The sequence below is a fragment of the Dryas octopetala genome, chromosome 2 (assembly GCF_963921425.1).
Source record: "Dryas octopetala chromosome 2, drDryOcto1.1, whole genome shotgun sequence".
Lineage (NCBI taxonomy): Eukaryota > Viridiplantae > Streptophyta > Magnoliopsida > Rosales > Rosaceae > Dryas > Dryas octopetala.
In genome coordinates, this window is record NC_141367.1 from 15,892,148 (window position 1) to 15,919,884 (window position 27,737).

The following is a 27,737-nucleotide window of genomic DNA, read 5'->3' on the forward strand; positions in this document are numbered from 1 at the left end:
CTCATACTCATAGTGGGTGATTATGTGGAGCACGTGTAACAACTTGGCCTAACACACGTGGGTGAATATGCTCTGATATATACCATAAAAAAATCTAGGTATCCGTCCAAAAACTAATTGGCAATAAAAAAAAATAGCCGTCCATACTCTTATAATCTAATATGCAAAGTTATAATTTTTCAAGAACAACAATTCACATTCTCACAGCTAGGTCATTGTTTCACTTAGTGATCAGGATACTGTAAGTTGAGATTGGTTCAAATCTCATGCACTATTAGTGGACCCACAAGGTAAAAAAGATGCATCAAGTTTTGACTTTGTATTGCAAGAGCTAGCATATGTTTTTACAGCAAGTTAATTGCTATGTTACCCATATGCATTAAATGATAGGTTGAATTTGAAGATCACTTTTGGCCTTCATTTGCTGCTACCGAAATAGAAATAGGAACAGGAAGGAATACAATATGCATGGTCGTCTTCATACCTATTGGGAATGGCCTATAAATTAATAGAGTATAGGATGTCTGCATTCCAGTAAGCATCAAAAGCTTCAAGCAAGCATCAAAGAATTAGTAACTTGAGAGCTTTTGAGTGCTAAGAGAAAAAGATCAAGAGTGCATTGGGTGAGATAAAGAGTTCTTAGGAATTGAAATTCCAAGAGTGTGGGTGTGCAAGGGTTCATGTGATTTAACTCAAGTGTCTTGTACTATTTGTATTCTTATAGTGAAAAACAAATATCTCTGGTGGATATAGACGGAAATTTACCAAACCACGTTAATCTCGTGTACACTATTTTTTTTCCTGGTTTATTTATTCTGCTAGATTCTGTTTGTTTCGTGGTGTGTTTATATTTGAATCTCGGTTTGCACCGATCAAATCCCAACAAAATTACTATTCGAAACAATATCATCATTTCTTTTACGCAAAGGACAATATCGTTTGACATGACCTAATTCTTTACATACGTAGCACTGCACGCCCCTTCTTCTGGAACTAGATCTTGATTTATAGGCAAGAGTATTGCATTCTTGATTTGTTTCTCTCAGCACTCAGAAGCTCTCACGTTACTTCTTTGATGCTTGCTTGATGCTTTTGATGTTTACTGAAATGCACACTATAGGCCAATCCCAATAGTTATGAAGACAACCATGTATTTGTCTTCCTTCATATTCATATTACGGTAGCAGCAAATGAAGACCAAAAGTGATCTTCAAATTCAACTTATCATTTAATGCATATATTAATTTTTGGGTCTGCCACTGATTATGCTCATTCTATATTAAAACATCTCTATATATTATAAATAATACTCATCCTTCATTAGAACGTCTTCATACATAAATTAGATGATACCATGTGTCGCCATATAAGGATATTCTTGTATACGATGAGTATCATGTATCACCGTATAATATCTGGGCCTGCACCAAGTCCTTACAACTTGGATGCTTATGTGAAAATTTCCGTTAACTTATCATTATCATTATTCTATTTTGATGTTTGCAAAAATTTAGTAATATCTCCAACAATTTCTAAACAAAGACGCAGGCAACATAGACTTGATGCCTTGATGGTGTTAGTGTTGATTGATGTTGGCAATCCAAACTGATGTGAAAAATTTCTTCTTTTGGTTTGTATCTTAGAAACTTGCAGTTGCAAGGAAAAGGGTATTCTGTCTTGTTCGCAGAGCGGGGCCCATATTGTGTGTAGAATTAATGCTTGCAGCTGTTGAAGATGAGCTTGGAATACGAAAGGTCGATATCATGCTTGCTAACAGAAAAAAGAAAAGAAAAGAAAAAAAAAGCAGAAATTTAAGTAATTCAAATATATATGTGAGAACACATGAGACCAATCCTAGCAGACTTGACAATGGCAAACCCGAAGCACCTTCTCTCTTACTCCTTCATTTTCTTGTTCATCCTTGCTGAGTTTGAGCCTTCAATTACGAAGGAGGTTATACGAGTACCAGTTGGGGTAGTACTTAATCTAAATTCCTCAATTGGAGCAATGGCAAAGAGCTGTATGACCATGGCGCACTCAGATTTTTATGCTAAGAATGCTCATTATCGAACAAAGCTTGCTCTTCACACCCGGGATTCGAAAGATGATGTTGTTTTCGCAGCATTTGAAGGTAAAACACACATCTTTTGATCTGCCTTATATTTTTGGTGAATGTTTGAATCAGAGTGCTAAAATGTGGTGGTAACTTAGGCATTACGAAACTCTCTTTGTATCAACATTTTATCTAATTGAATTCATTCCCTTGTATATTGTTCTTTCTCGTAATTGAAATCATTCACCACTCTATTGAATATGCAGCGTTTCGTATGATAAAGAAAGAGAAAGTGCACGCCATTATCGGTCCTCAAAGTTCAGCAGAAGCAAAGTTTGTGATAGAGCTTGGCAGAGAGGCTCAAGTTCCCATCATTTCCTTTTCTGCCACAAGTCCATCTCTTTCTCCATCCCACAGCCCATTTTTCATTCGGACAGCCTTTGATGACTCTGCTCAAGTGCAAGCCATAGCCGCCATCATTGGAGCTTATAGTTGGTTGGAAGTTGTTCTCATCTATGAAGACACAGATTATGGCAATGGTTTAATTCCATACTTGATAGATGCTTTCCAAGAGGTTGATGCTCGAGTACCTTACAGAAGTGTCATTCCCCCATCTTCTAATGATTCTGATATTCTAAAGGAGCTTGAAAAGTTGAAATCAATGCCAACAAGAATATTTCTAGTGCATATGACTGCTTCCTTTGGGTCAAAATTCTTTGTACTAACAAATAAGGCAGGAATGATGAGTGAAGGGTATGCATGGATTGTTACAGAAGGGTTATCGAATTTGTTAGATCCTGTGGGTTCGAAAGCCATGGATTCAATGCAAGGTGTATTGGGAGTAAGGCCATATCTACCAATGTCAAAAGATCTTGAAGACTTCAAGTTAAGATGGACATATAATACTGGCATAAACCTCTTTGGATTGTGGGCATATGATACGATTTGGGCATTGGCTTTGGCAGCGGAGAAGGCTGCAAGTAGAGTCAATCTTTCAAGCTTGGGAACCAGTGACATGGGTAAGAATCTGCTTGAGGCAATCCTGAGTTCAAAATTTCAAAGCCTAAGTGGGAATTTCAGTTTGGTCAAGGGACAGTTAGAGCCTTCAATCTTTGAGATATTCAATGTGATAGGGGAAAAAGAAAGGATTATTGGGTATTCGGTTAACCCACAAAAAAGACTTTCGCGAGACCTGAATGGCAGTAGTGATTATCAAGCAGCAAAATCAGATTTTAAGAACAAACTCAAGCAGCCAATCTGGCCAGGGGATACTACAGACCAGCCTGCAATAAAAAAATTGAGGATTGGAGTTCCATTGAAACAAGGTTTCTATGAATTCCTAAAAGTGGAAAAGAACAATAACATATCCGGATTCGCTGCAGATGTGTTCTTTGCTGCACTAACTCAACTACCATTTCCCCTGCCACATGAATTTATTCCCACAAATGGGACTTATGATAATCTTCTTTACCAAATCACACTTCAGGTAAGTGGTAGTTTCAAATTAATTAGCCCATAAGTTCATGATGATCCTCTCTTACTTTTCACTTTGTCACTTAAATTGCAGAAATATGATGCTGTGGTGGGAGACACAACAATTGTAGCTAATCGATCATTATATGTAGATTTTACATTGCCTTATTCAGAATCAGGAGTGTCAATGGTAGTTTTGTTGGAAGATAATGCAAAAAACAATATTTGGATTTTCTTGAAGCCACTAAGCTTAGATCTTTGGTTGACAACTGGGGCAGCCTTCATATTTACAGGTTTTGTGATATGGGTTCTTGAACATCGGGTGAACCCCGAGTTTAGAGGTCCTCCACAGGAACAACTTGGCATGATATTCTGGTTTTCCTTTTCAACCCTTGTCTTTGCTCACAGTAAATTCTCTTGTCCTCATAGCAAAGCATATGTTTGCTTTTATATAGTTTTCTTTCTTCAGAATAACAAATTAGAACTTGTGAAAATGCTAAGTGAAGCATGTTTACTGACAATGCTTAATTTTATAATGCTGTAGAGGAGAAAGTGCTGACCAATTGGTCAAGATTAGTGCTGATTATATGGGTTTTTGTGGTACTGATCCTGACACAAAGTTACACTGCAAGCTTAGCCTCAATGTTAACAGTGCAAAAATTGCAGCCTGCATTTACTGATATAAAAGAGATCCAAAGGAATGGTTACTATGTAGGATATCAAAATAATTCCTTTATTAAAGGCTTTCTGATTGAAAATTTAAAGTTTGATGAGTCCAAGTTGAAGCTTTATGAAACAAGTGAGGACTATCATAATGCACTATCCAAAGGAAACAAAAATGGAGTTGCTGCTATTTTTGATGAAATCCCTTACCTTAAGGTTTTCCTTGCAAAGAATTGTTCTAAGTACACCATGGTTGGACCAACTTACAAAACTGATGGATTCGGCTTTGTGAGTTCCTCTTTTCTTTGATTGTATTATTCTTTGAAAGATGTTAATAGGAGCATATTAGCTAACGCTCACATGATGTGAGATTTGATGTGCACTTATTACATCAATTTTTATTGCTAACTATTAATTAAGGCATCGTACTTGCAGTCAATTAATGTGATAAGAAAATGTGTTCCTTAGCTTTAACATTACTCTTAATTCTTTTAGATAAATTAGTCCATAAGACAAAAGTATGTGCAGCTTTTCTGCAGCAATGTATCAATTTTATAGTCAATCAACATGCTAATTAAATTCTTTTGTTTTCTTACATATCAGGCCTTCCGAAGAGGGTCTCCTCTAGTCTCCTACATGTCAAGGGCAATCTTGAATGTCACTCAAGATAAAAAGAAGATGGATTCAATTGAGTCCAACTACTTTGGAAGCCAAACTGCAGCCTGTGAGGATCAAAGTGCAAAAATTTCTTCAGATGGTCCAAGTCTTGGTGTGCACAGCTTTGGAGGCCTCTTCATCATAGCAGGTGTGGCCTCCATGTTTTCGCTTTTGATGTACATGTACCACTTCCTGTGCTCACATTGGCCTACTTTGAGAAGTTCCACCAGTTCAGAGAGCTCATTTTTGTCCAAAGTGGTTGAAATTGCAAAGCATTTTGACAAGAAAGATGTCACTTCACATCATTTGAAGCGAAGAGAATCGAGAGTACATGCTGTAGATGCTGCTCATGAACCTGCTGATCAAGCCATAGGAGCTCCATGATGCAGAACGGATGGCGGAGAAGTTTATGCAACAGCTTGATCGTCGCAAACCCAAGAAATTGGGGAAATGATTTCTACTAGTCGGAGGGTTTGGCTCAGAACGTGGTACTAATGCATATCGTTGCGAAGGGAATCGCGAGACGAATCAAACTCATCACTATGCCATGACGTATGGGCTTTTTCGGCCATCCGAGATTGTTTAGGGCCTCAAAACGGCATTTTAAACTTTTAGACATTTTATTTATTTTCGTTTATATTTTATTTGGGTTTGTAATTATCCGTGGGCCTTAATTATATGGTTGTTTGCGCCCTAGGGTTTCGTTAAGCGTACTTAAGCAATTTTTACAATTGCTAGCGGATTATGCTATTATTATATTTTATCAAACTAATTGTTGAGGTTTTCTCTCAATTTCCTGGTGGATTCCAGGCTTCTTGTTCTTTTAGGTTTACGTTTGTAAACCTTTGGCTGATTGTACTGCATCACTCCACTTGATGCTAATGATATGCAGATCAACCATCCAGCAGGGATTTCAGCCAAACAGTGGAGAACAATAATAATGTTGATGACACATATCAAAATGAATCAGTGCATAGTGATTCATCTCTCCATGTACCTAGCTTATAAGCTATATCCTTAACTTGTATTGTAAATGTATAATGTCATATCATTTATAAATAAAATCAACCTCAATATATGAACACATGCATATCCACATTTATGCAATTTCTGCTTTTTAAGGAAATTTCCTAAAATACTCTGAACTATGAGAAATGCTCAAATTAAGATCCAAAAGCAAGTGAGCCTCCATCACTCATCCTTCATAATGTTTATGTATAAGCTTGAATCAATGATCCACACACTATTACATGTCAACATTACATGTCAGCCTAGTCTGCCTACTCATTGTATTAGTTGGTTAAGATTTTGTTAAAAGACTGTTAGAAATTAGAATGATTAAGCCTGTAACAAGTTTTGTTAGTATTGTTGATTGAGTCAGTTGTATAGTGCAGACTATAAAAGCATAACTCTCACTGTAGAATGTATCAGTTTCATATTGAATGAAAGCTATTCCTCAATTTCTGGGTTATTTGAATTTCTCTCAAGTTTTCTTTGAATATTAACATGGTATCAGAGCCTTCACAAGGATAACACACACACTTCCACTGTTCCACTCCTTCAACCCCGATTGACTGTGTACATCCAGTTCTAACTCAAGTTGCTCTTGGTATTCTCTCTGTTTTTCACACGCATTAGCCCTACTCTAATTAATTCCACATCTTGGTTACTTCTTCATCTTGAAATTTCAATTATGTTCTGATTTCTACACTTCAATCTTGACAATCTTCTTTTCTTGAAGATTCGCAATATTGGAAACTCTTTTTCTTGAAAACTCAGTCTTGAATATTCCCAACCCTCTACCAAATTCAACTAAATTCTTCAAAAACCTGCAATGACTTCGCTTTCATCACCAATTTCTTTGCTACCCAACATTTGCAACCTAGCTAGTTACTGTAAGACTTGATGACACGAATTATGTAACATGGAATTTTCAACTTGAGTCCATGTTAGAAGGACATGAGTCCCTTCTGGGATTCATGGATGGGTGTATTTCTTGTCCACCACAATACATGATTACTGAATAAATTGGATAAATACTGAGGTCACTCAAGAATACAAGGAATGGAAGAAACATGATAGACTCTCATATCTCTGATTAACATTGTGTTTGAGCGGATTTATAGTAGTGATCGAGATTAAGCCCCACCTGTTGGGGCTCCAAGGATTAAGTTGAAAACAATATCGATGCAACAGAGGGGTCCAAAAGACGTGGGTCCTCAACACAATGAGAGTTTGAATTTTATTCCTCCTTTGAACAAAAAAAAAATATAGTAATAAAGTTTACCAAACCTGTTTGATCGAATACTCTACTACTTGGAGTACTAAAACAGGATGCATAATTATCAGAAATTAGGCACAGCCATAGAAGAACCGCCTAGAATCCGTAGCACTTTCATCTTCTTCATCTATGGAAACATTGTCTAATCCTTGGTTGAAAGACTCTGCATGGCTTGGCAAGTTGCCCCCATCAGGTGAAGCTTGACCTCCTCCAGCATTTCTTACTGAAGAAACATTTACATGATCATGAGTTGCTTCAGTTTGCGGGGAGGTTTGATCCGGATGGATGGAATTCGAAGCAGGCCAGTGTTTGTAGAGAAAATAAAGTACATATATCAAGCATGAAGAAATTGAAATGACTGCTGTGATGATGAAGAGGCCTCCAAAGCTGTACACGCTTAGACTTGGATTTTCTAAAGAGAATGTGGAACTTGGGTCTTGACATTTGGTTTCGTATGGAAAATACTTACGCTGTAGTTCTTCCATTTTCTCATGATCTTGAGTCACATTCAAGATTGCCCTTGAAATGTAAGCAACAAGTGGGGACCCCAGTGGGAAGGCCTGACATAGAAAATGCAATTTCCTCATGTTTATGGCCTCATACATCAATAAAATACGAGTTAATGATCTTGATTTACAGTACGAAAATAAAATGTACTAGACCATTGGTTTGGTAAGAGAACATTTATATATAATATATATATATATATTATATACATAGAGAGAGAGCTTGATCAAGTAAGATGTCTTTACTCTATGAAAAGTAATTAAGAATATTATTCTAGCTAGATACCACCAGCAGTTCAACGACCGAAACTGTTTATTTTTAGGTCATTTTCTCAAGGGTAACCTCAATAAAAAATCAGTCAAATTAGTAATTTTATAGTCCTCTAAATTGTGTAGATAAACACAGTCCGTTAAATAAAAATGAAGTGATGTTAACAGTAACAAATTGGCTAAACAATTTTTGATTTGACTTATTTTTTGTAAGGGTGATCTATGAATAATGTCCTAAAATATGACAGTTTCGATCATTGTATTGTAGGCCCAAAGAGGATGTTCTTGTAGTATATAACAAGAAGCACCTTGTATAAAAAAATCAACCGAATTAGAAACCATTTACCCCTTTGATTATCATCACTAAATTAGAAAGTATTGTGTTTGTCTATTTATTTGATTACGTGCAATTAAATGTCTAAATGATTTCAAATATGTTCTTTGCATGAATGATTCTTGATTAGAGACTTAATCCATGCATGAATCCAAAAAGATGAAGAGACTCACAAAGCCAAATCCGTCAGTCTTGTAAGTTGGTCCAACGACTGTGTATCCAGAACAGTACTTGGCGAGGAAGAGCTTAACGTAGGGGATTTCATCAAAGATAGCATCAACCCCACCATTGTTGCTTCCTTTGCTCAATGCTTGATGATAGTCCTCTGGGGCTCTGTAATACCTTAGCTTTTTCTCGTCAAAGTTTAACTGGGTTGTTAAAAGCCCCCTTACAAAGGAATTCTCTTGGTATCCAACAAACATACCATTTCGTCTGAGCTCGTTTACATCAGCAACTGTTGGCTGCAACCTCTCTACAGTCAACATCGAGGCTAAGCTCGCAGTGTAACTCTGTGTTAGGATGAGTACCACAAAAATCCATATGATCACCACAAGTCTTGTCGAGTTGTTCACCACCTTCTCCTCTGATACGTAGATATGATCATGAAAATAGTTAAATAAAAAATCACAAGCTAGTTTGCCATGTAATAATTAATCTATATGTGGAGAAGGATTCGGAAAAGAATGGTATTTTAGATCAAAAGAGTTCTTTTCGAAAATAATTAACTTTCCTTTCTTTTTCTCATGACTTGTCAAGAGCTTAGCATACTAAATAAAATTATTTGTATCACATTTACGAACTAATCGTGTTTGTGAATGAGTCTCATGTGATCAGTACGTAAATATAGTACATGTAAATGAGCAATTATATATAAAGTAGGTTGGTAGAAGAGAGACTTACTATGCGCAAAAACAAGAGTCGAAAAAGAGAACCAAAGAGTTGTGGCAAGTTGTTGCTTTCGTGAACCACCAATTAACTCCATGTTCTTACGATGTTCCAAAACCCATACTACAAGGCCTGTAAAGATGAAGGAACCCCCAGTTGCTAACCAAAGATCCCAACTTAGAGGTTTTAGGAAAATCCAAATATTCTTTCTTTCATTGTCTTTAACTTTCACTACCATCCATACGCCAGATTCAGAATAAGGTAATGTAAAATCAACAAAAGATGTTCTATTTGCAATTATTGTTGTATCTCCCACCACAGCATCAAATTTCTGCATTTCCATGTCCACACATATATGCATGCGCCAGCCAAATGAGAGAGTATGAGTATCATTAACATAAAACATGTATAAATGAAAAGGATGAACTTAAAAAGTGAACAAATAAATATATGATCAATTAATCGAACACACCTTCAGCTTAATCTGGTAAAGAAGGTCATCATAAGTCCCTGCACCCTCTCTTGATGAACCATCCGTGAATGGAATAAACTTGTGTGGAACTGCAAATGGCATTCTTTCTAAGGCAGCGAGGAAGACATCATATGAGAACCCTGAGAAGCTCTTAGGCTCATTGGTATGAGGAAACCACTCTATTTTCATAAACTCATCAAAACTATCAGCTGTTACTGGTACCCCAATCCTTAAGTTGTTACCAGCTGTAACAGGTATAACCCAACCCTTTGGTGCAATACTTGTGTTTCCAGGCCAGATAGGTGCTATTATATTAATAAACTGATAATGATCAAGCATGGAATTAGAAGTTGAGTTTGCTACTAATTTACCAGATTTCACTAAACCATCAAATGTTTCTTTGTTGGGGGTCCAATATCCAATCACTGTCTCTCCCTTATTACTTCTCACATTGATTATTTCAAAGGATGCAGGTTGCAACTGTCCATCAATCAATTTGAATTTCCCACTTAGGCCTTCAAATTCAGTATCTAGCAATGCTTTGAGAAGCCTTGGACCTGATTCAGAGACACTTAGGCCTAAGAGTTCATGACTTGCATTTTTTTCATTATTCTTTTGCTGCATTAAAGCACTAGAATTCAACTGCCCAACAAATTCTGCAGCCTTTGCTAATGCACAGACTGTATCATATGCCCACAAACCAATGAGGCTTATCTTAGAAGTACTGATCATCTGCTTTGTCTTGTCAATCTTGGGTGATCTCTTTAGTTTCCATCTCATCCTGAAATCTTCAAGACGTTTTGACTTCGGTAAATAGGGCCTTACTCCAAGCACACCTTCCATTGAATCAATGACCTTTCCCTCTGGATGTAATAAAGTTGATAATCCAGCAGTTATGATCCATGCATATCCTTCATTCATCATGCCAGCCTCTTTTGCTAGCACAAAGAGGTCGGACCCAAGAGAAGGAGTCATATGCACCAAGAACACTCTTGTCTCCATTGCCATTAACTTGTTAAGCTCTTTCAAAATTTGTAAGGGACTGGATGTTGGAGAAATGACACTTCTGTAAGGGACCTTCGTATCGATTTGTTGAAAGCCATCTGTGATGCAGGGAATCAGACCATTTCCATATTCTGTGTCTTCGTAGATTAGGACAACTTCGCGCCATCCATATGCTTTAATAATGGATGTGATGGCTTTTACCTGAGAGGAGTCATCTAGAGCTGTTCGAATGAAAAAACGGCTTTGGGTTGGAGACAGAGAAGGGCTTGTAGCTGAAAATGAAATAATGGGAATTTGAGCTTTGTCTCCAAGATTTATCACAAACTTAGCTTGGTTTGACGTTTGGGGCCCTATAATAGCTTGGACTTCTTCATTCTTCATCAAATCTAAAGCTGCAAATCATACAAATGATGCATGAACCGGAAACGTTTGTCAATTCTAACATTGGGAAAGATTCGCCACATTGTTTGAAGGATTAAAAATTTGGATAGAAGTACACCGATATTGCACCACATCTAATAACTCAGCCCATTTTTGTTTCTTTTACAATAGTACTTCTACAACAGGGGACCCTTTTATCGACAAATATTGTAACTGGAAAAAATCTCAAATGGGAGAGATTCGCCTCCCATTTGTAGGCTAATCTATTCGTTAACTGTCAGAAAGATGTATATAAGTAAAATGATATTGCATCAAATCTAGTAACTCTAGTGAAATTTGATTCTTTTACAACAATACAACAGGGGACTCTCTTAGCAACAAATAACTTTTGTCACTAAAAAAATATTGCCCCTAAAAAGGATGATTATTAATCCTTAACTTTTCGAAAAATCCTTCATCAATGGTGTGAATCACTGATTTATCTCAATCTTTTTGACCTTGGCTCTGTATGAGCAAGTCAAAAAGATTGAGAAATAGGGCGACAAAAGTTTTCGTTGCTATACTGTCATCTTGACTCTTCAATCTTCATCAGGAATCTTGAAAAATTAGCCACAATTTGTTTAATTTAAAGACTTGTAGCTTTTTTTTTTTTTCTTCAAGAATTTAGAAAATCTAAAACCTAGAGTAGTATTTGAGTTCTCATTAAGAAGTGCTTGAAGCCCCCTCAAATAGTGCTACTCATTAGGTTCGATCAAGTATTGCTCGAGGGGTATTCGAGCATTTCTCAATGGGAGCCCTCATGTAGTACTTGAAAGTTAGATTTCTAAATTTCTAAAAAATTGGCTAAAAGTCTTTAAATAAACAAATTTGGGCTAATTTTTCAAGTTTCTCTTGTTTTTCAGAAGCACTATATAGTTTCAGAGAATAGTGCTAAAAGGTTTAACGTTATCAGAAGTTTGAAAACATGGTAATTAAGGAATCGTTTTTAATTAGATGAGTATATATAATCAGCAAATAAATTTTTTAAAATTCTATGAATTAACTTCAAAGCAGCAAAAGAAAATGAGTAGAATTAGCAACTTATGAAAATTTAAATAATCAGGTAAATTTATGAAAATTATGGAAATGAGTGTACGTACCTGCAGATGCTGCAGCAACAACATCATTAATTCCTAGAGTCCTTGACAGTAAGAGTGAGGTTTGTTCTATAGTTAGCATTTGCAGCATAGAAATCAGAGAGTGCCATGGATATGTATCTTTGAGCCATCTTCCCAACCGAGGAATCCAAGTCAAGAATTACTCCCACACGCATCATTTGCTTCGACATTGCTGTTGTTCCATTTTCATCAACCGTTGAGGATTTTGCATGTAAGAGGCCAAATTCTAACGATAAGAAGAAGAATATCATGAGGGCAATCTTGTTCGCCATAGAAGCAAAGCTCGAATGCTATATGCTTAAACATTCATGTGTTGGCTTTTCTTTCTTTGTTGTTAGCAAGGAATAAAATTTCGGGTTTCGAGGAAATTTCGATGATTTCGACAAAAATTAGACGGATACGACCGAAATTGCTATCAAAATACGAAAATTTTAAATGAAACTTTACCATATGTTTATTTAACATATATATTATCTACTAAATTGATAAAAAACATTGAAGAAACCAAATTATATAGTAGGTTTCATGTAATATAAGATGAATGTAATGCGCGCTGGAGCAAATACTGTTAAATAAAATTAATATAATAAATAAATGAAATTAGTATATTCTTTATACTTTATAATCTATACACTAAATCCTAATACTAAACCTATATACTCTATATACCTAAATACTCTTTATACTTTATAATCTATACACCAAACCATATATACTCTATAATTTATACTTTATATTGTTTAGGATATGATATAGAATATTAGAGTTGAGGTCCTTTAAGATATATATTTTTAATTATTTTTTATATAGAAATGTATTAAGGTTTAAAACACTAAACAAAACTCCAAAACGGCTAAACGAAAACCCAAATTTTTTTTTTTCCAAATTCCCAATTGCCCAAAGGCTCCAAATCCTAAATTATACACTCCAAAGATACTTTTCTATGCTCATGATGTTCAAATCATGTTTTTCAAAAAAAATATTATGTAAGAAATAAATAATAAAAATAAATTGAAATTCATTGTGGGCCTTGTGGCATAGAAACTAACATTATAAATAAGTCCATTCAACATTTTAATTTGAATAAAATACCATTTTTAAATTATGGAATAAAGGCAACTTGTAAGTAGTAGTACCTGAGCATAATGTGGTTGGTGGGGGTGGGATCAAAGGATATGAAATTAGTTTGATTAACACATGACATGATTGAGCCCGAGAGCCCAGCCAACTAAGAAGTCTAATCTAATCACTGGGAGTTGTAGGCTTTTCAGTAAGCTTCCTCTTTTATTTTCTTTTTGTTTCTTTTCTTTTTTGTTTCCTTTTTTTTTTTTTTTTTCCTTTCCTTTCATTCCTCGTGACTCCCCACTCCCCAGGCCCCACTCTCCTATTCCTCTCGGTTCTTCTCATCTTCTCTTTCTCCCTCCTAGTACGCCCTCACTCCCTCCCTCCCTGATCTCTTCTTTCTCCTCCCTCTCCCTCCCAAATCTGTTCCTCCTTTCTCCTTCCCCAATCTCCCTCTCTTTCTCCTCTCCCTCCCCAATCTCTTCTCTCCCTCGATTTCTTCTCTCTCTAATCTCTTCTCGCCCCCTTTCTTCCCTAGTCAATAAAAACACCTCTCCTTCCCCTTTTCTTTTAGAACCTTTAAGGGAAAATGGACTATCTCTTCTCTCCCCTGGGCGAGATGACTGGGTTTGTGAATTTGATTGGAATTTCGACGAAATTTCACTCAAATTCACCAAAAGATGCCGTGAAGATGCCTTGAAATTTCTATAATTTCGGCCAAATTTGACGAAAATGGATGAACATGTGATAAAATTTTCATGGCCCTGAAAAATGAAATTGAACTCCTTGGTTGTTAGTACGAAGTAGTGATTAATTAAGCTTTAATACAGCTTCTCGTACTTAATTCATTGGCAATGCCAGTTGGTTAATGTGAACATAATTTCGACAATATTGGCAAATGAAAATTAAGCTAGAGAAGAGAACAAATATAATCCTTTATAGAAAACGTACGTACGTATTTGAATATTTGATGCGTATTACATACTCAATATTACCACCTTGTTACAAAAGTCCCATATGTATTAGTACAACCCAATGCTCACGCATTGGCCCAAAGTCTTGGATTGAAAAGACACTCATTAATTTTGATTCGATTATTTATATTGCAAATTATTATTTTGGTCCATGTAGCTAGTTTGGTGGTTATTTTAATTTTCTCTCTGTTATATTAATTTTTTCAATCTAATTTTCATAGTTTAAAGACAGCAAAATGGGAGGAAGGTTACTGTCACTTAACACTTGTTATATATGTTACTCATTGACATCCAATAGATCGCAAAAACATTATATATATTTATATGAATGTCCTTTATGTGAAAAGTTTTTTTTTTTTTTTTCTTTCGGGTTACAAGGAATCGAAACCTTCGACCTATCAATCCTAACTCATTATTTCACCTTCCTTCACAACTCAAGATATTCTTAAGGCTTTATGTGTAAAGTTAATACACCAACACAAAGACATAAAAGTAAAAGAAAAAAAAGAATATATTACATCTACTGATTTAATTTTTTTTAATTCTTTTATCATTCAGTTACACCATGTTAGTAGCTGAAATTAACATCTCCTTTAATTAAAAAATAATTAATAAAAAGATTCAAAAGTTTGTTGATTTAATCGTCAAAAAGTAGTTGATTGATCAGTACATACATGCATGTTGACCATAATATATTGTATATACTACATGTTACTTTTGATGGCATGCAATGGATATAGAGAAATGCTAGTTGCCTTCTACATTTTTGTGCCTTCTTATTGTGCTTTGTTTCTTTTCTCGTTTCAATTCTACAGTGCAATTTCATGATGGAAACCTTTATTTTCTAGACCACCAAAAGATCATCTCTGCACAAAGTTAACTAAATCATAAATCATTTAGTTATACAACTATTATCAAATAAATAATGGTTTTGATAACAATTAGATTCACCGTCCATTTATTTGATAATATATGTTAGATGTACGTTAATCGATTTCTGATTTGATTAATTTTTTGTAGATATGATTTTTAAAGTATGATATAGAAAATTATTAGTTTCGGCCGGCCATGAGAATTTATTGCGGGATGGAGAAAAGAAAATAGAAGACACAAAAAAGAGGGTCTTTCCATTGAGGTATATCTCATTTTACGCATAATGAGGTATGGCTTGTGAGACCCACTCCGCATTGGAGTTCAATGATTGGAGCTGTCTATTTTCTAATTCTCAATTTAAGGATCATCTTTACAAAAATTTAAATAAATTGAAAATCATTTAACTATTTGATTAAATGATCATCATTTCAAGTGTTTACCAAAACTACTATATTCGTTCATTTATTCTACCACAATAGTTACCGATCCAAGAATGTCTTCTCGTAAGAATCGTAATAGTTTTTTGCTTTTCTCTTTCAAACTCTCTTTTTGTTTGGAGAGCGGTGTAAGGGAATTTCAAACCCCAATTATAATCTAATACCAAGTGCCAATAAAAAGGAGCTAAAAAGCTGATCAAACGGTTCAGCATAGCCCACTACTAATCCTGCACCCATGTTGTCTCCACTTAACCATTTAGGTCTACCATTCGGGTGAAATCAGGCCCAGTGGACCTTTTTAGGTGTGAGATTTTAACTTTTTATCTCAAAAGGCTTTAGTAGTATTAGTAGTGAATCCCCAACTTATATTTTATTGATTTTTGAATCACTTTCTTATGTAAAATTTTTTTTCACATTCATTGACTTATATCGAGCCACACAACATTAACTTATATTGAGCCACACAACGTACTCCAACATGATCATATCCAGCCTTAGACTCATTCTATCTAATTGATCCAACTATTCAAAGATCGATCTCCACTTTCCAAACATGATTTTCTCCTTGAATTAGCCTCCACAACTCAACAAGTGGCCCAGTTACGATTAGAATTGTCTTATGCATAATGTCAGTTGTGGAATCAAATGAGAGTCAGCAGAATCCATGTGAAATGAGAGTACGTCACATTCTGCACGGATTCCACATTTTGTATTCTACATGAATTCTAAATTTTTTATCGCGCGCGCACCAAAATATGGCTCATGCATGTAGAATAGAGATTCCTTATTCAGTTATTCCACACGGCTTTGAAGTAATTGGTTGTACTTAACTCTTTAACAGCAAGATATAATAGCTGGCTTGATAGCTATATTCTTGAGTGGTGAGAAAAGACATCCCCGATATTTTGGAAGACAACGCAGATCTGAGGACATAATTCATTAAGAAATGTGGTCCAGCATATATGCTTGCAGTACCATGGTTACTGGTTACCAGTATTGCAGTTCTCGATCGGTTAGTGAATAGTGATTTATTTTGTTTGTATCAGTATATAATTTGGGAGCTTCATGTTGTATATATTAGCCAAACAGCTACCACACACATGTACAGAAGCCTTCTCTCATGAGCACCCGTCTGGTCTGGAGTCGGATACTATTTGGCGATACATGATATTCATTTTATTTTAAAATATCATATACGATGATACATGATGCCCATCTTATACGAGAATGTCTTCATGTATATATGGAATGAGCACTTTGGGACGTTCTGGTATAGGGTGTGCATCATGTATCATCGCGCATATGGTTTCCTGATTCAGATCAAGTCTTCACAACCTAGGTGCTCACGTGAGAATTTTCGTACATGTATATAAATATATATATATATATATACATGAGTGCTCTAAAGCTAATTAATTAGCAAGTTAATAAAAAGCTAACCATGTTTTAGACTCACTACATAACTAATCTCATAATCTGAACCGTTCATTTTTTAGGCCCTACTTCAAAGATCATCATTGCAAAAAATCAACTAAATCGGAAATCATTTAGTCATCTAATTGTGATAAAATAAATAAACGAACAATGTTTTTTATAAAAGCATATAAATAGTTGTTATTATTATCAAATGGTTAAATGAGTTCCGACTTTGGAGATTTTTTACAGAGATAATCTTAAATGATAGGTTGAATTTGAAGATCACTTTTGGTCTTCATTTGCTGCTACCGAAATAGCTAGAAATAGGAATAGGAAGGAATACAATATGCATGGTCGTCTTCATACCTATTGGGAATGGCCTATAAATTAATAGAGTATAGGATGTGTGCATTCCAGTAAGCATCAAAAGCATCAAGCAAGCATCAAAGAATTAGTAACTTGAGAGCTTTTGAGTGCTAAGAGAAAAAGATCAAGAGTGCATTGGGTGAGATAAAGAGTTCTTAGGAATTGAAATTCCAAGAGTGTGGGTGTGCAAGGGTTTATGTGATTTAATTCAAGTGTGTCTTATACTATTTGTATTCTTATAGTGAAGAACAAATATCTCTGGTGGATATAGGCGGAAATTTACCAAACCACGTTAATCTCGTGTACACTATTTTTTAGTCTATATTCTGTCTTGTTCGCAGAGCGGGGCCCATATTGTGTGTAGAATTAATGCTTGCAGCTGTTGAAGATGAGCTTGGAATACGAATGGTCGATATCATGCTTGCTAACAGAAAAAAAAAAAAAAAAAAAAAAAAAAAAAAAAGCAGAAATTTAAGTAATTCAAATATATATGTGAGAGCACATGAGACCAATCCTAGCAGACTTGACAATGGCAAACCCGAAGCACCTTCTCTCTTACTCCTTCATTTTCTTGTTCATCCTTGCTGAGTTTGAGCCTTCAATTACGAAGGAGGTTATACGAGTACCAGTTGGGGTAGTACTTAATCTAAATTCCTCAGTTGGAGCAATGGCAAAGAGCTGTATGACCATGGCACTCTCAGATTTTTATGCTAAGAATGCTCATTATCGAACAAAGCTTGCTCTTCACACCCGGGATTCGAAAGATGATGTTGTTTTCGCAGCATTTGAAGGTAAAACACACATCTTTTGATCTGCCTTATATTTTTGGTGAATGTTTGAATCAGAGTGCTAAAATGTGGTGGTAACTTAGGCATTACGAAACTCTCTTTGTGTCAACATTTTATCTAATTGAATTCACTCCCTTGTATATTGTTCTTTATCGTAATTGAATTCATTCACCACTCTATTGAATATGCAGCGTTTCGTATGATAAAGAAAGAGAAAGTGCACGCCATTATCGGTCCTCAAAGTTCAGCAGAAGCGAAGTTTGTGATAGAGCTTGGCAGAGAGGCTCAAGTTCCCATCATTTCCTTTTCTGCCACAAGTCCATCTCTTTCTCCATCCCACAGCCCATTTTTCATTCGGACAGCCTTTGATGACTCTGCTCAAGTGCAAGCCATAGCCGCCATCATTGGAGCTTATAGCTGGTTGGAAGTTGTTCTCATCTATGAAGACACAGATTATGGCAATGGTTTAATTCCATACTTGATAGATGCTTTCCAAGAGGTTGATGCTCGAGTACCTTACAGAAGTGTCATTCCCCCATCTTCTAATGATTCTGATATTCTAAAGGAGCTTGAAAAGTTGAAATCAATGCCAACAAGAATATTTCTAGTGCATATGACTGCTTCCTTTGGGTCAAAATTCTTTGTACTAACAAATAAGGCAGGAATGATGAGTGAAGGGTATGCATGGATTGTTACAGAAGGGTTATCGAATTTGTTAGATCCTGTGGGTTCGAAAGCCATGGATTCAATGCAAGGTGTATTGGGAGTAAGGCCATATCTACCAATGTCAAAAGATCTTGAAGACTTCAAGTTAAGATGGACATATAATACTGGCATAAACCTCTTTGGATTGTGGGCATATGATACGATTTGGGCATTGGCTTTGGCAGTGGAGAAGGTTGCAAGTAGATTTAATCTTTCAAGCTTGGGAACCAGTGACATGGGTAAGAATCTGCTTGAGGCAATTCTGAGTTCAAAATTTCAAAGCCTAAGTGGGAATTTCAGTTTGGTCAAGGGACAGTTAGAACCTTCAATCTTTGAGATATTCAATGTGATAGGGGAAAAAGAAAGGATTATTGGGTATTCGGTTAACCCACAAAAAAGACTTTCGCGAGACCTGAATGACAGTAGTGATTATCAAGCAGCAAAATCAGATTTTAAGAACAAACTCAAGCAGCCAATCTGGCCAGGGGATACTACAGACCAGCCTGCAACAAAAAAATTGAGGATTGGAGTTCCATTGAGACAAGGTTTCTATGAATTCCTAAAAGTGGAAAAGAACAATAACATATCCGGATTCGCTGCAGATGTGTTCTTTGCTGCACTACCTCAACTACCATTTCCCCTGCCACATGAATTTATTCCCACAAATGGGACTTATGATAATCTTCTTTACCAAATCACACTTCAGGTAAGTGGTAGTTTCAAATTAATTAGCCCATAAGTTCATGATGATCCTCTCTTACTTTTCACTTTGTCACTTAAATTGCAGAAATATGATGCTGTGGTGGGAGACACAACAATTGTAGCTAATCGATCATTATATGTAGATTTTACATTGCCTTATTCAGAATCAGGAGTGTCAATGGTAGTTTTGTTGGAAGATAATGCAAAAAACAATATTTGGATTTTCTTGAAGCCACTAAGCTTAGATCTTTGGTTGACAACTGGGGCAGCCTTCATATTTACAGGTTTTGTGATATGGGTTCTTGAACATCGGGTGAACTCCGAGTTTAGAGGTCCTCCACAGGAACAACTTGGCATGATATTCTGGTTTTCCTTTTCAACCCTTGTCTTTGCTCACAGTAAATTCTCTTGTCCTCATAGCAGAGCATATGTTTGCTTTTATATAGTTTTCTTTCTTCAGAATAACAAATTAGAACTTGTGAAAATACTTAGTGAAGCATGTTTACTAACAATGCTTAATTTTATAATGCTGTAGGGGAGAGAGTGCTGAACAATTGGTCAAGATTAGTGCTGATTATATGGGTTTTTGTGGTACTGATCCTGACACAAAGTTACACTGCAAGCTTAGCCTCAATGTTAACAGTGCAAAAATTGCAGCCTGCATTTACTGATATAAAAGAGATCCAAAGGAATGGTTACTATGTAGGATATCAAAATAATTCCTTTATTAAAGGCTTTCTGATTGAAAATTTAAAGTTTGATGAGTCCAAGTTGAAGCCTTATGTAACAAGTGAGGACTATCATAATGCACTATCCAAAGGAAACAAAAATGGAGTTGCTGCTATTTTTGATGAAATCCCTTACCTTAAGGTTTTCCTTGCAAAGAATTGTTCTAAGTACACCATGGTTGGACCAACTTACAAAACTGATGGATTCGGCTTTGTGAGTTCCTCTTTTCTTTGATTGTATTATTCTTTGAAAGATGTTAATAGGAGCATATTAGCTAACGCTCACATGATGTGAGATTTGATGTGCACTTATTACATCAATTTTTATTGCTAACTATTAATTAAGGCATCGTACTTGCAGTCAATTAATGTGATAAGAAAATGTGTTCCTTAGCTTTAACATTACTCTTAATTCTTTTAGATAAATTAGTCCATAAGACAAAAGTATGTGCAGCTTTTCTGCAGCACTGTATCAATTTTATAGTCAATCAACATGCTAAATTGCTAATTAAATTCTTTTGTTTTCTTACATATCAGGCCTTCCCAAGAGGGTCTCCTCTAGTCTCCTACATGTCAAGGGCAATCTTGAATGTCACTCAAGATAAAAAGAAGATGGATTCAATTGAGTCCAACTACTTTGGAAGCCAAACTGCAGCCTGTGAGGATCAAAGTGCAAAAATTTCTTCAGATGGTCCAAGTCTTGGTGTGCACAGCTTTGGAGGCCTCTTCATCATAGCAGGTGTGGCCTCCATGTTTTCGCTTTTGATGTACATGTACCACTTCCTGTGCTCACATTGGCCTACTTTGAGAAGTTCCACCAGTTCAGAGAGCTCATTTTTGTCCAAAGTGGTTGAAATTGCAAAGCATTTTGACAAGAAAGATGTCACTTCACATCATTTGAAGCGAAGAGAATCGAGAGTACATGCTGTAGATGCTGCTCATGAACCTGCTGATCAAGCCATAGGAGCTCCACTTGATGCTAATGATATGCAGATCAACCATCCAGCAGGGACTTTCAGCCAAACAGTGGAGAACAATAATAATGTTGATGACACATATCAAAATGAATCAGTGCATAGTGATTCATCTCTCCATGTACCTAGCTTATAAGCTATATCCTTAACTTGTATTGTAAATGTATAATGTCATATCATTTATAAATAAAATCAACCTCAATATATGAACACATGCATATCCACGTTTATGCAATTTCTGCTTTTTAAGGAAATTTCCTAAAATACTCTGAACTATGAGAATGCTCAAATTAAGATCCAAAAGCAAGTGAGCCTCCATCACTCATCCTTCATAATGTTTATGTATAAGCTTGAATCAATGATCCACACACTATTACATATCAACATTACATGTCAGCCTAGTCTGCCTACTCATTGTATTAGTTGGTTAAGATTTTGTTAAAAGACTGTTAGAAATTAGAATGATTAAGCCTGTTACAAGTTTAGTTAGTATTGTTGATTGAGTCAGTTGTATAGTGCAGACTATAAAAGCATAACTCTCACTGTAGAATGTATCAGTTTCATATTGAATGAAAGCTATTCCTCAATTTCTGGGTTATTTGAATTTCTCTCAAGTTTTCTTTGAATATTAACATGGTATCAGAGCCTTCACAAGGATAACACACACACTTCCACTGTTCCACTCCTTCAACCCCGATTGACTGTGTACATCCAGTTCTAACTCAAGTTGCTCTTGGTATTCTCTCTGTTTTTCACACGCATTAGCCCTACTCTAATTAATTCCACATCTTGGTTACTTCTTCATCTTGAAATTTCAATTATGTTCTGATTTCTACACTTCAATCTTGACAATCTTCTTTTCTTGAAGATTCCCAATATTGGAAACTCTTTTTCTTGAAAACTCAGTCTTGAATATTCCCAACCCTCTACCAAATTCAACTAAATTCTTCAAAAACCTGCAATGACTTCGCTTTCATCACCAATTTCTTTGCTACCCAACATTTGCAACCTAGCTAGTTACTGTAAGACTTGATGACACGAATTATGTAACATGGAATTTTCAACTTGAGTCCATGTTAGAAGGACATGAGTCCCTTCTGGGATTCATGGATGGGTGTATTTATTGTCCACCACAATACATGATTACTGAATAAATTGGATAAATACTGAGGTCACTCAAGAATACAAGGAATGGAAGAAACATGATAGACTCTCATATCTCTGATTAACATTGTGTTTGAGCGGATTTATAGTAGTGATCGAGATTAAGCCCCACCTGTTGGGGCTCCAAGGATTAAGTTGAAAACAATATCGATGCAACAGAGGGGTCCAAAAGACGTGGGTCCTCAACACAATGAGAGTTTGAATTTTATTCCTCCTTTGAACAAAAAAAAAAATATAGTAATAAAGTTTACCAAACCTGTTTGATCGAATACTCTACTACTTGGGGTACTAAAACAGGATGCATAATTATCAGAAATTAGGCACAGCCATAGAAGAACCGCCTAGAATCCGTAGCACTTTCATCTTCTTCATCTATGGAAACATTGTCTAATCCTTGGTTGAAAGACTCTGCATGGCTTGGCAAGTTGCCCCCATCAGGTGAAGCTTGACCTCCTCCAGCATTTCTTACTGAAGAAACATTTACATGATCATGAGTTGCTTCAGTTTGCGGGGAGGTTTGATCCGGATGGATGGAATTCGAAGCAGGCCAGTGTTTGTAGAGAAAATAAAGTATATATATTAAGCATGAAGAAATTGAAATGACTGCTGTGATGATGAAGAGGCCTCCAAAGCTGTACACACTTAGACTTGGATTTTCTAAAGAGAATGTGGAACTTGGGTCTTGACATTTGGTTTCGTATGCAAAATACTTACGCTGTAGTTCTTCCATTTTCTCATGATCTTGAGTTACATTCAAGATTGCCCTTGAAATGTAAGCAACAAGTGGGGACCCTAGTGGGAAGGCCTGACATAGAAAATGCAATTTCCTCATGTTTATGGCCTCATACATCAATAAAATACGAGTTAATGATCTTGATTTACAGTACGAAAATAAAATGTACTAGACCATTGGTTTGGTAAGAGACATTAATATTATATTATATTATATACATAGAGAGAGAACTTTATCAAGTAAGATGTTTACTTTATGAAAAGTAAGAATATTATTTTCGCTAGATACCACCCAGCAATGTAGTTCAATGATCGGAACCGTTTATTTTTAGGTCATTTTTTCAAGTGTAACCTCAGTAAAAAAAATCAGTCAAATCAGTAATTTTATAGTCCTCTAAATTGTGTAGATAAACACATGCAGTCCATTAAGTGAAGTGATGTTAACAGTAACAAATTGGCTAAACAATTTCTAATTTGACTAATTTTTTTGTAAGGGTGATCTATGAATAATGTCCTAAAATATGACGGTTTCGATCATTGTATTGTAGGTCCTAAGAGGATGTTCTTGTATGTATATAACAAGAAGCACCTTGTATAAAACAATCAACTGAATTGAAAACTATTTACCAATTGATTATCATCACTAAATTGGAAAGTATTGTGTTTGTCTATTTATTTGATTACGTACAATTAGATGTCTAAATGGTTTCAAATATGTTATTTGCATGAATGATTCTTGATTAGAGACTTAATCCATGCATGAATCCAAAAAGATGAAGAGACTCACAAAGCCAAATCCGTCAGTCTTGTAAGTTGGTCCAACGACTGTGTATCCAGAACAGTACTTAGCGAGGAAGAGCTTAACGTAGGGGATTTCATCAAAGATAGCATCAACCCCGCCATTGTTGCTTCCTTTGCTCAATGCTTGATGATAGTCCTCTGGGAATCTGTAATACCTTAGCTTTTTCTCGTCAAAGTTTAACTGGGTTGTTAAAAGCCCCCTCACAAAGGAATTCTTTTGGTATCCAACAAACATACCATTTCGTCTGAGCTCGTTTACATCAGCAACTGTTGGCTGCAACCTCTCTACAGTCAACATCGAGGCTAAGCTCGCAGTGTAACTCTGTGTTAGGATGAGTACCACAAAAATCCATATGATCACCACAAGTCTTGTCCAGTTGTTGACCACCTTCTCCTCTGATACGTAGATATATATGATCATGAAAATAGTTAAATACAAAATCACAAGCTAGTTTGCAATGTAATAATTAATCTATATTTGGAGAAGGATTCGGAGAAGAATGGTATTTTAGATCAAAAGAGTTCTTTTGGAAAATAATTAACCTTCCTTTCTTTTTCTCATGACTTGTCAAGAGCTTAGCATACTAAATAAAATTATTTGTATCACATTTACGAACTAATTGTTTTTGTGAATGAGTCTCATGTGATTAGTACGTAAATATAGTACATGTAAATGAGCAATTATATATAAAGTAGGTTGGTAGAAGAGAGACTTACTATGCGCAAAAACAAGAGTCGAAAAAGAGAACCAAAGAGTTGTGGCAAGTTGTTGCTTTCGTGAACCACTAAACTCCATGTTCTTACGATGTTCCAAAACCCATACTACAAGACCTGTAAAGATGAAGGCACCCCCAGTTGTTAACCAAAGATCCCAACTTAGAGGTTTTAGGAAAATCCAAATATTCTTTCTTTCATTGTCTCTAACTTTCACTACCATCCATACGCCAGATTCAGAATAAGGTAATGTAAAATCAACAAAAGATGTTCTATTTGCAATTATTGTTGTATCTCCCACCACAGCATCAAATTTCTGCATTTCCATGTCCACACATGCATGCGCCAGCCAAATGAGAGTATGAGTATCATTAACATAAAACATGTATAAATGAAAAGGGGATGAAGTTAAAAAGTGAACAAATAAAAGATCAATTAATCGAACACACCTTCAGCTTAATCTGGTAAAGAAGGTCATCATAAGTCCCTGCACCCTCTCTTGATGAACCATTCGTGAAAGGAATAAACTTGTGTGGAACTGCAAATGGCATTCTTTCTAAGGCAGCGAGGAAGACATCATATGAGAACCCTGAGAAGCTCTTAGGCTCATTGGTATGAGGAAACCACTCTATTTTCATAAACTCATTAAAACTATCAGCTGTTACTGGTACCCCAATCCTTAACTTGTTACCAGCTCTAACAGGTATAACCCAACCCTTTGGTGCAATACTTGTGTTTCCAGGCCAGATAGGTGCTATTATATTAATAAACTGATAATGATCAAGCATGGAATTAGAAGTTGAGTTTGCTACTAATTTACCAGATTTCACTAAACCATCAAATGTTTCTTTGTTGGGGGTCCAATATCCAATCACTGTCTCTCCCTTATTACTTCTCACATTGATTATTTCAAAGGATGCAGGTTGCAACTGTCCATCAATCAATTTGAATTTCCCACTTAGGCCTTCAAATTCAGTATCTAGCAATGCTTTGAGAAGCCTTGGACCTGATTCAGAGACACTTAGGCCTAAGAGTTCATGACTTGCATTTTTTTCATTATTCTTTTGCTGCATTAAAGCACTAGAATTCAACTGCCCAACAAATTCTGCAGCCTTTGCTAATGCACAGACTGTATCATATGCCCACAAACCAATGAGGCTTATCTTAGAAGTACTGATCGATCATCTGCTTTGTCTTGTCAATCTTGGGTGATCTCTTTAGTTTCCATCTCATCCTGAAATCTTCAAGACGTTTTGACTTCGGTAAATAGGGCCTTACTCCAAGCACACCTTCCATTGAATCAATGACCTTTCCCTCTGGATGTAATAAAGTTGATAATCCAGCAGTTATGATCCATGCATATCCTTCATTCATCATGCCAGCCTCTTTTGCTAGCACAAAGAGGTCGGACCCAAGAGAAGGAGTCATATGCACCAAGAACACTCTTGTCTCCATTGCCATTAACTTGTTAAGCTCTTTCAAAATTTGTAAGGGACTGGATGTTGGAGAAATGACACTTCTGTAAGGGACCTTCGTATCGATTTGTTGAAAGCCATCTGTGATGCAGGGAATCAGACCATTTCCATATTCTGTGTCTTCGTAGATTAGGACAACTTCGCGCCATCCATATGCTTTAATAATGGATGTGATGGCTTTTACCTGAGAGGAGTCATCTAGAGCTGTTCGAATGAAAAAACGGCTTTGGGTTGGAGACAGAGAAGGGCTTGTAGCTGAAAATGAAATAATGGGAATTTGAGCTTTGTCTCCAAGATTTATCACAAACTTAGCTTGGTTTGACGTTTGGGGCCCTATAATAGCGTGGACTTCTTCATTCTTCATCAAATCTAAAGCTGCAAATCATACAAATGATGCATGAACCGGAAACGTTTGTCAATTCTAACATTGGGAAAGATTCGCCACATTGTTTGAAGGATTAAAAATTTGGATAGAAGTACACAGATATTGCACCACATCTAATAACTCAGCCTATTTTTATTTCTTTTACAATAGTACTTCTACAACAGAGGACCCTTTTATCGACAAATAACTTTTGTAACTGGAAAAAATATCAAATGGGAGAGATTCGCCTCTCATTTGTAGGCTAATCTATTCGTTAACTGTCAGAAAGATGTATATAAGTAAAATGATATTGCATCAAATCTAGTAACTCTAGTGAAATTTGATTCTTTTACAACAATACAACAGGTGACCCTCTTAGCAACAAATAACTTTTGTCACTAAAAAAATATTGCCCCTAAAAATGATTATTATTAATCCTTAACTTTTCAAAAAATCCTTCATCAATGGTTGTAAGTCACTAATTAATTTATCTCAATCTTTTCGACCTTGGTTCCGTAAAGAATTTAGAAAATCTAAAACCTAGAGTAGTATTTGAGTTCTCATTGAGAAGTGCTTGAAGTCCCCTCAAATAATGCTACTCAAGGAGGATTCGAGCATTTCTCAATGGGAGCTCTCATGTAGTACTTGAAAGTTAGATTTCTAAATTTCTAAAAAATTGGCTAAAAGTCTTTAAATAAACAAATTTGGGCTAATTTTTCAAGTTTCTCTTGTTTTTCAGAAGCACTATATAGTTTCAGAGAATAGTGCTAAAAGGTTTAACGTTATCAGAAGTTTGAAAACATGGTAAGGAATCGTTTTTAATTAGATGAGTATATATAATCAGCAAATAAAATTTTTAAAATTATATGAACTTCAAAGCAGCAAAAAGAAAATGAGTACAATTAGCAACTTATGAAAATTTAAATAATCAGCTAATTAAATTTATGAAAATTATGGAAATGAGTGTACGTACCTGCAGATGCTGCAGCAACAACATCATTCCTAGAGTCCTTGACAGTAAGAGTGAGGTTTGTTCGATAGTTAGCATTTGCAGCATAGAAATCAGAGAGTGCCATGGATATGTATCTTTGAGCCATCTTCCCAACCGGAGAATCCAAGTCAAGAATTACTCCCACACGCATCATTTGCTTCGACATTGCTGTTGTTCCATTTTCATCAACCGTTGAGGATTTTGCATGTAAGAGGCCGAATTCTAACGATAAGAAGAAGAATATCACGAGGGCAATCTTGTTCGCCATAGAAGCAAAGCTCGAATGCTATATGCTTAAATATTCATGTGCTGGCTTTTCTTTCTTTGTTGTTGG

At 35.8% G+C, this 27,737-nt stretch overlaps 2 protein-coding genes and 2 pseudogenes across 4 annotated transcripts; 2 read left to right on the forward strand and 2 right to left on the reverse strand.

Moving 5' to 3' along the window:
- The first annotated feature begins 1,833 nt into the window (after positions 1-1,833).
- LOC147293447 (glutamate receptor 2.8-like) lies at positions 1,834-5,638 on the forward strand. The gene is made up of 5 exons (XM_086233763.1): positions 1,834-2,131; positions 2,320-3,539; positions 3,621-3,933; positions 4,071-4,477; positions 4,793-5,638. The coding sequence occupies exons 1-5, from the start codon at positions 1,843-1,845 to the stop codon at positions 5,228-5,230; spliced, it is 2,667 nt and encodes an 888-aa protein (XP_086089889.1). The 5' UTR covers positions 1,834-1,842; the 3' UTR covers positions 5,231-5,638.
- A 1,216-nt stretch (positions 5,639-6,854) lies between these two features.
- Positions 6,855-12,425, reverse strand: LOC147293448 (glutamate receptor 2.1-like; annotated as a pseudogene). Its single transcript, XR_015120635.1, has 5 exons — positions 12,120-12,425; positions 9,595-10,991; positions 9,138-9,453; positions 8,411-8,820; positions 6,855-7,687 (listed from the first exon to the last, which is right to left on the reverse strand). The product of XR_015120635.1 is annotated as a glutamate receptor 2.1-like (transcript).
- A 5,339-nt stretch (positions 12,426-17,764) lies between these two features.
- LOC147293449 (glutamate receptor 2.8-like) lies at positions 17,765-21,374 on the forward strand. Its single transcript, XM_086233762.1, has 5 exons — positions 17,765-18,056; positions 18,245-19,464; positions 19,546-19,858; positions 19,996-20,402; positions 20,726-21,374. The coding sequence occupies exons 1-5, from the start codon at positions 17,768-17,770 to the stop codon at positions 21,296-21,298; spliced, it is 2,802 nt and encodes a 933-aa protein (XP_086089888.1). The 5' UTR covers positions 17,765-17,767; the 3' UTR covers positions 21,299-21,374.
- A 978-nt stretch (positions 21,375-22,352) lies between these two features.
- On the reverse strand, positions 22,353-27,672 carry LOC147293450 (glutamate receptor 2.1-like; annotated as a pseudogene). Its single transcript, XR_015120936.1, has 5 exons — positions 27,386-27,672; positions 25,023-26,423; positions 24,577-24,889; positions 23,846-24,255; positions 22,353-23,131 (listed from the first exon to the last, which is right to left on the reverse strand). The product of XR_015120936.1 is annotated as a glutamate receptor 2.1-like (transcript).
- Between the last annotated feature and the right edge of the window lie 65 nt (positions 27,673-27,737).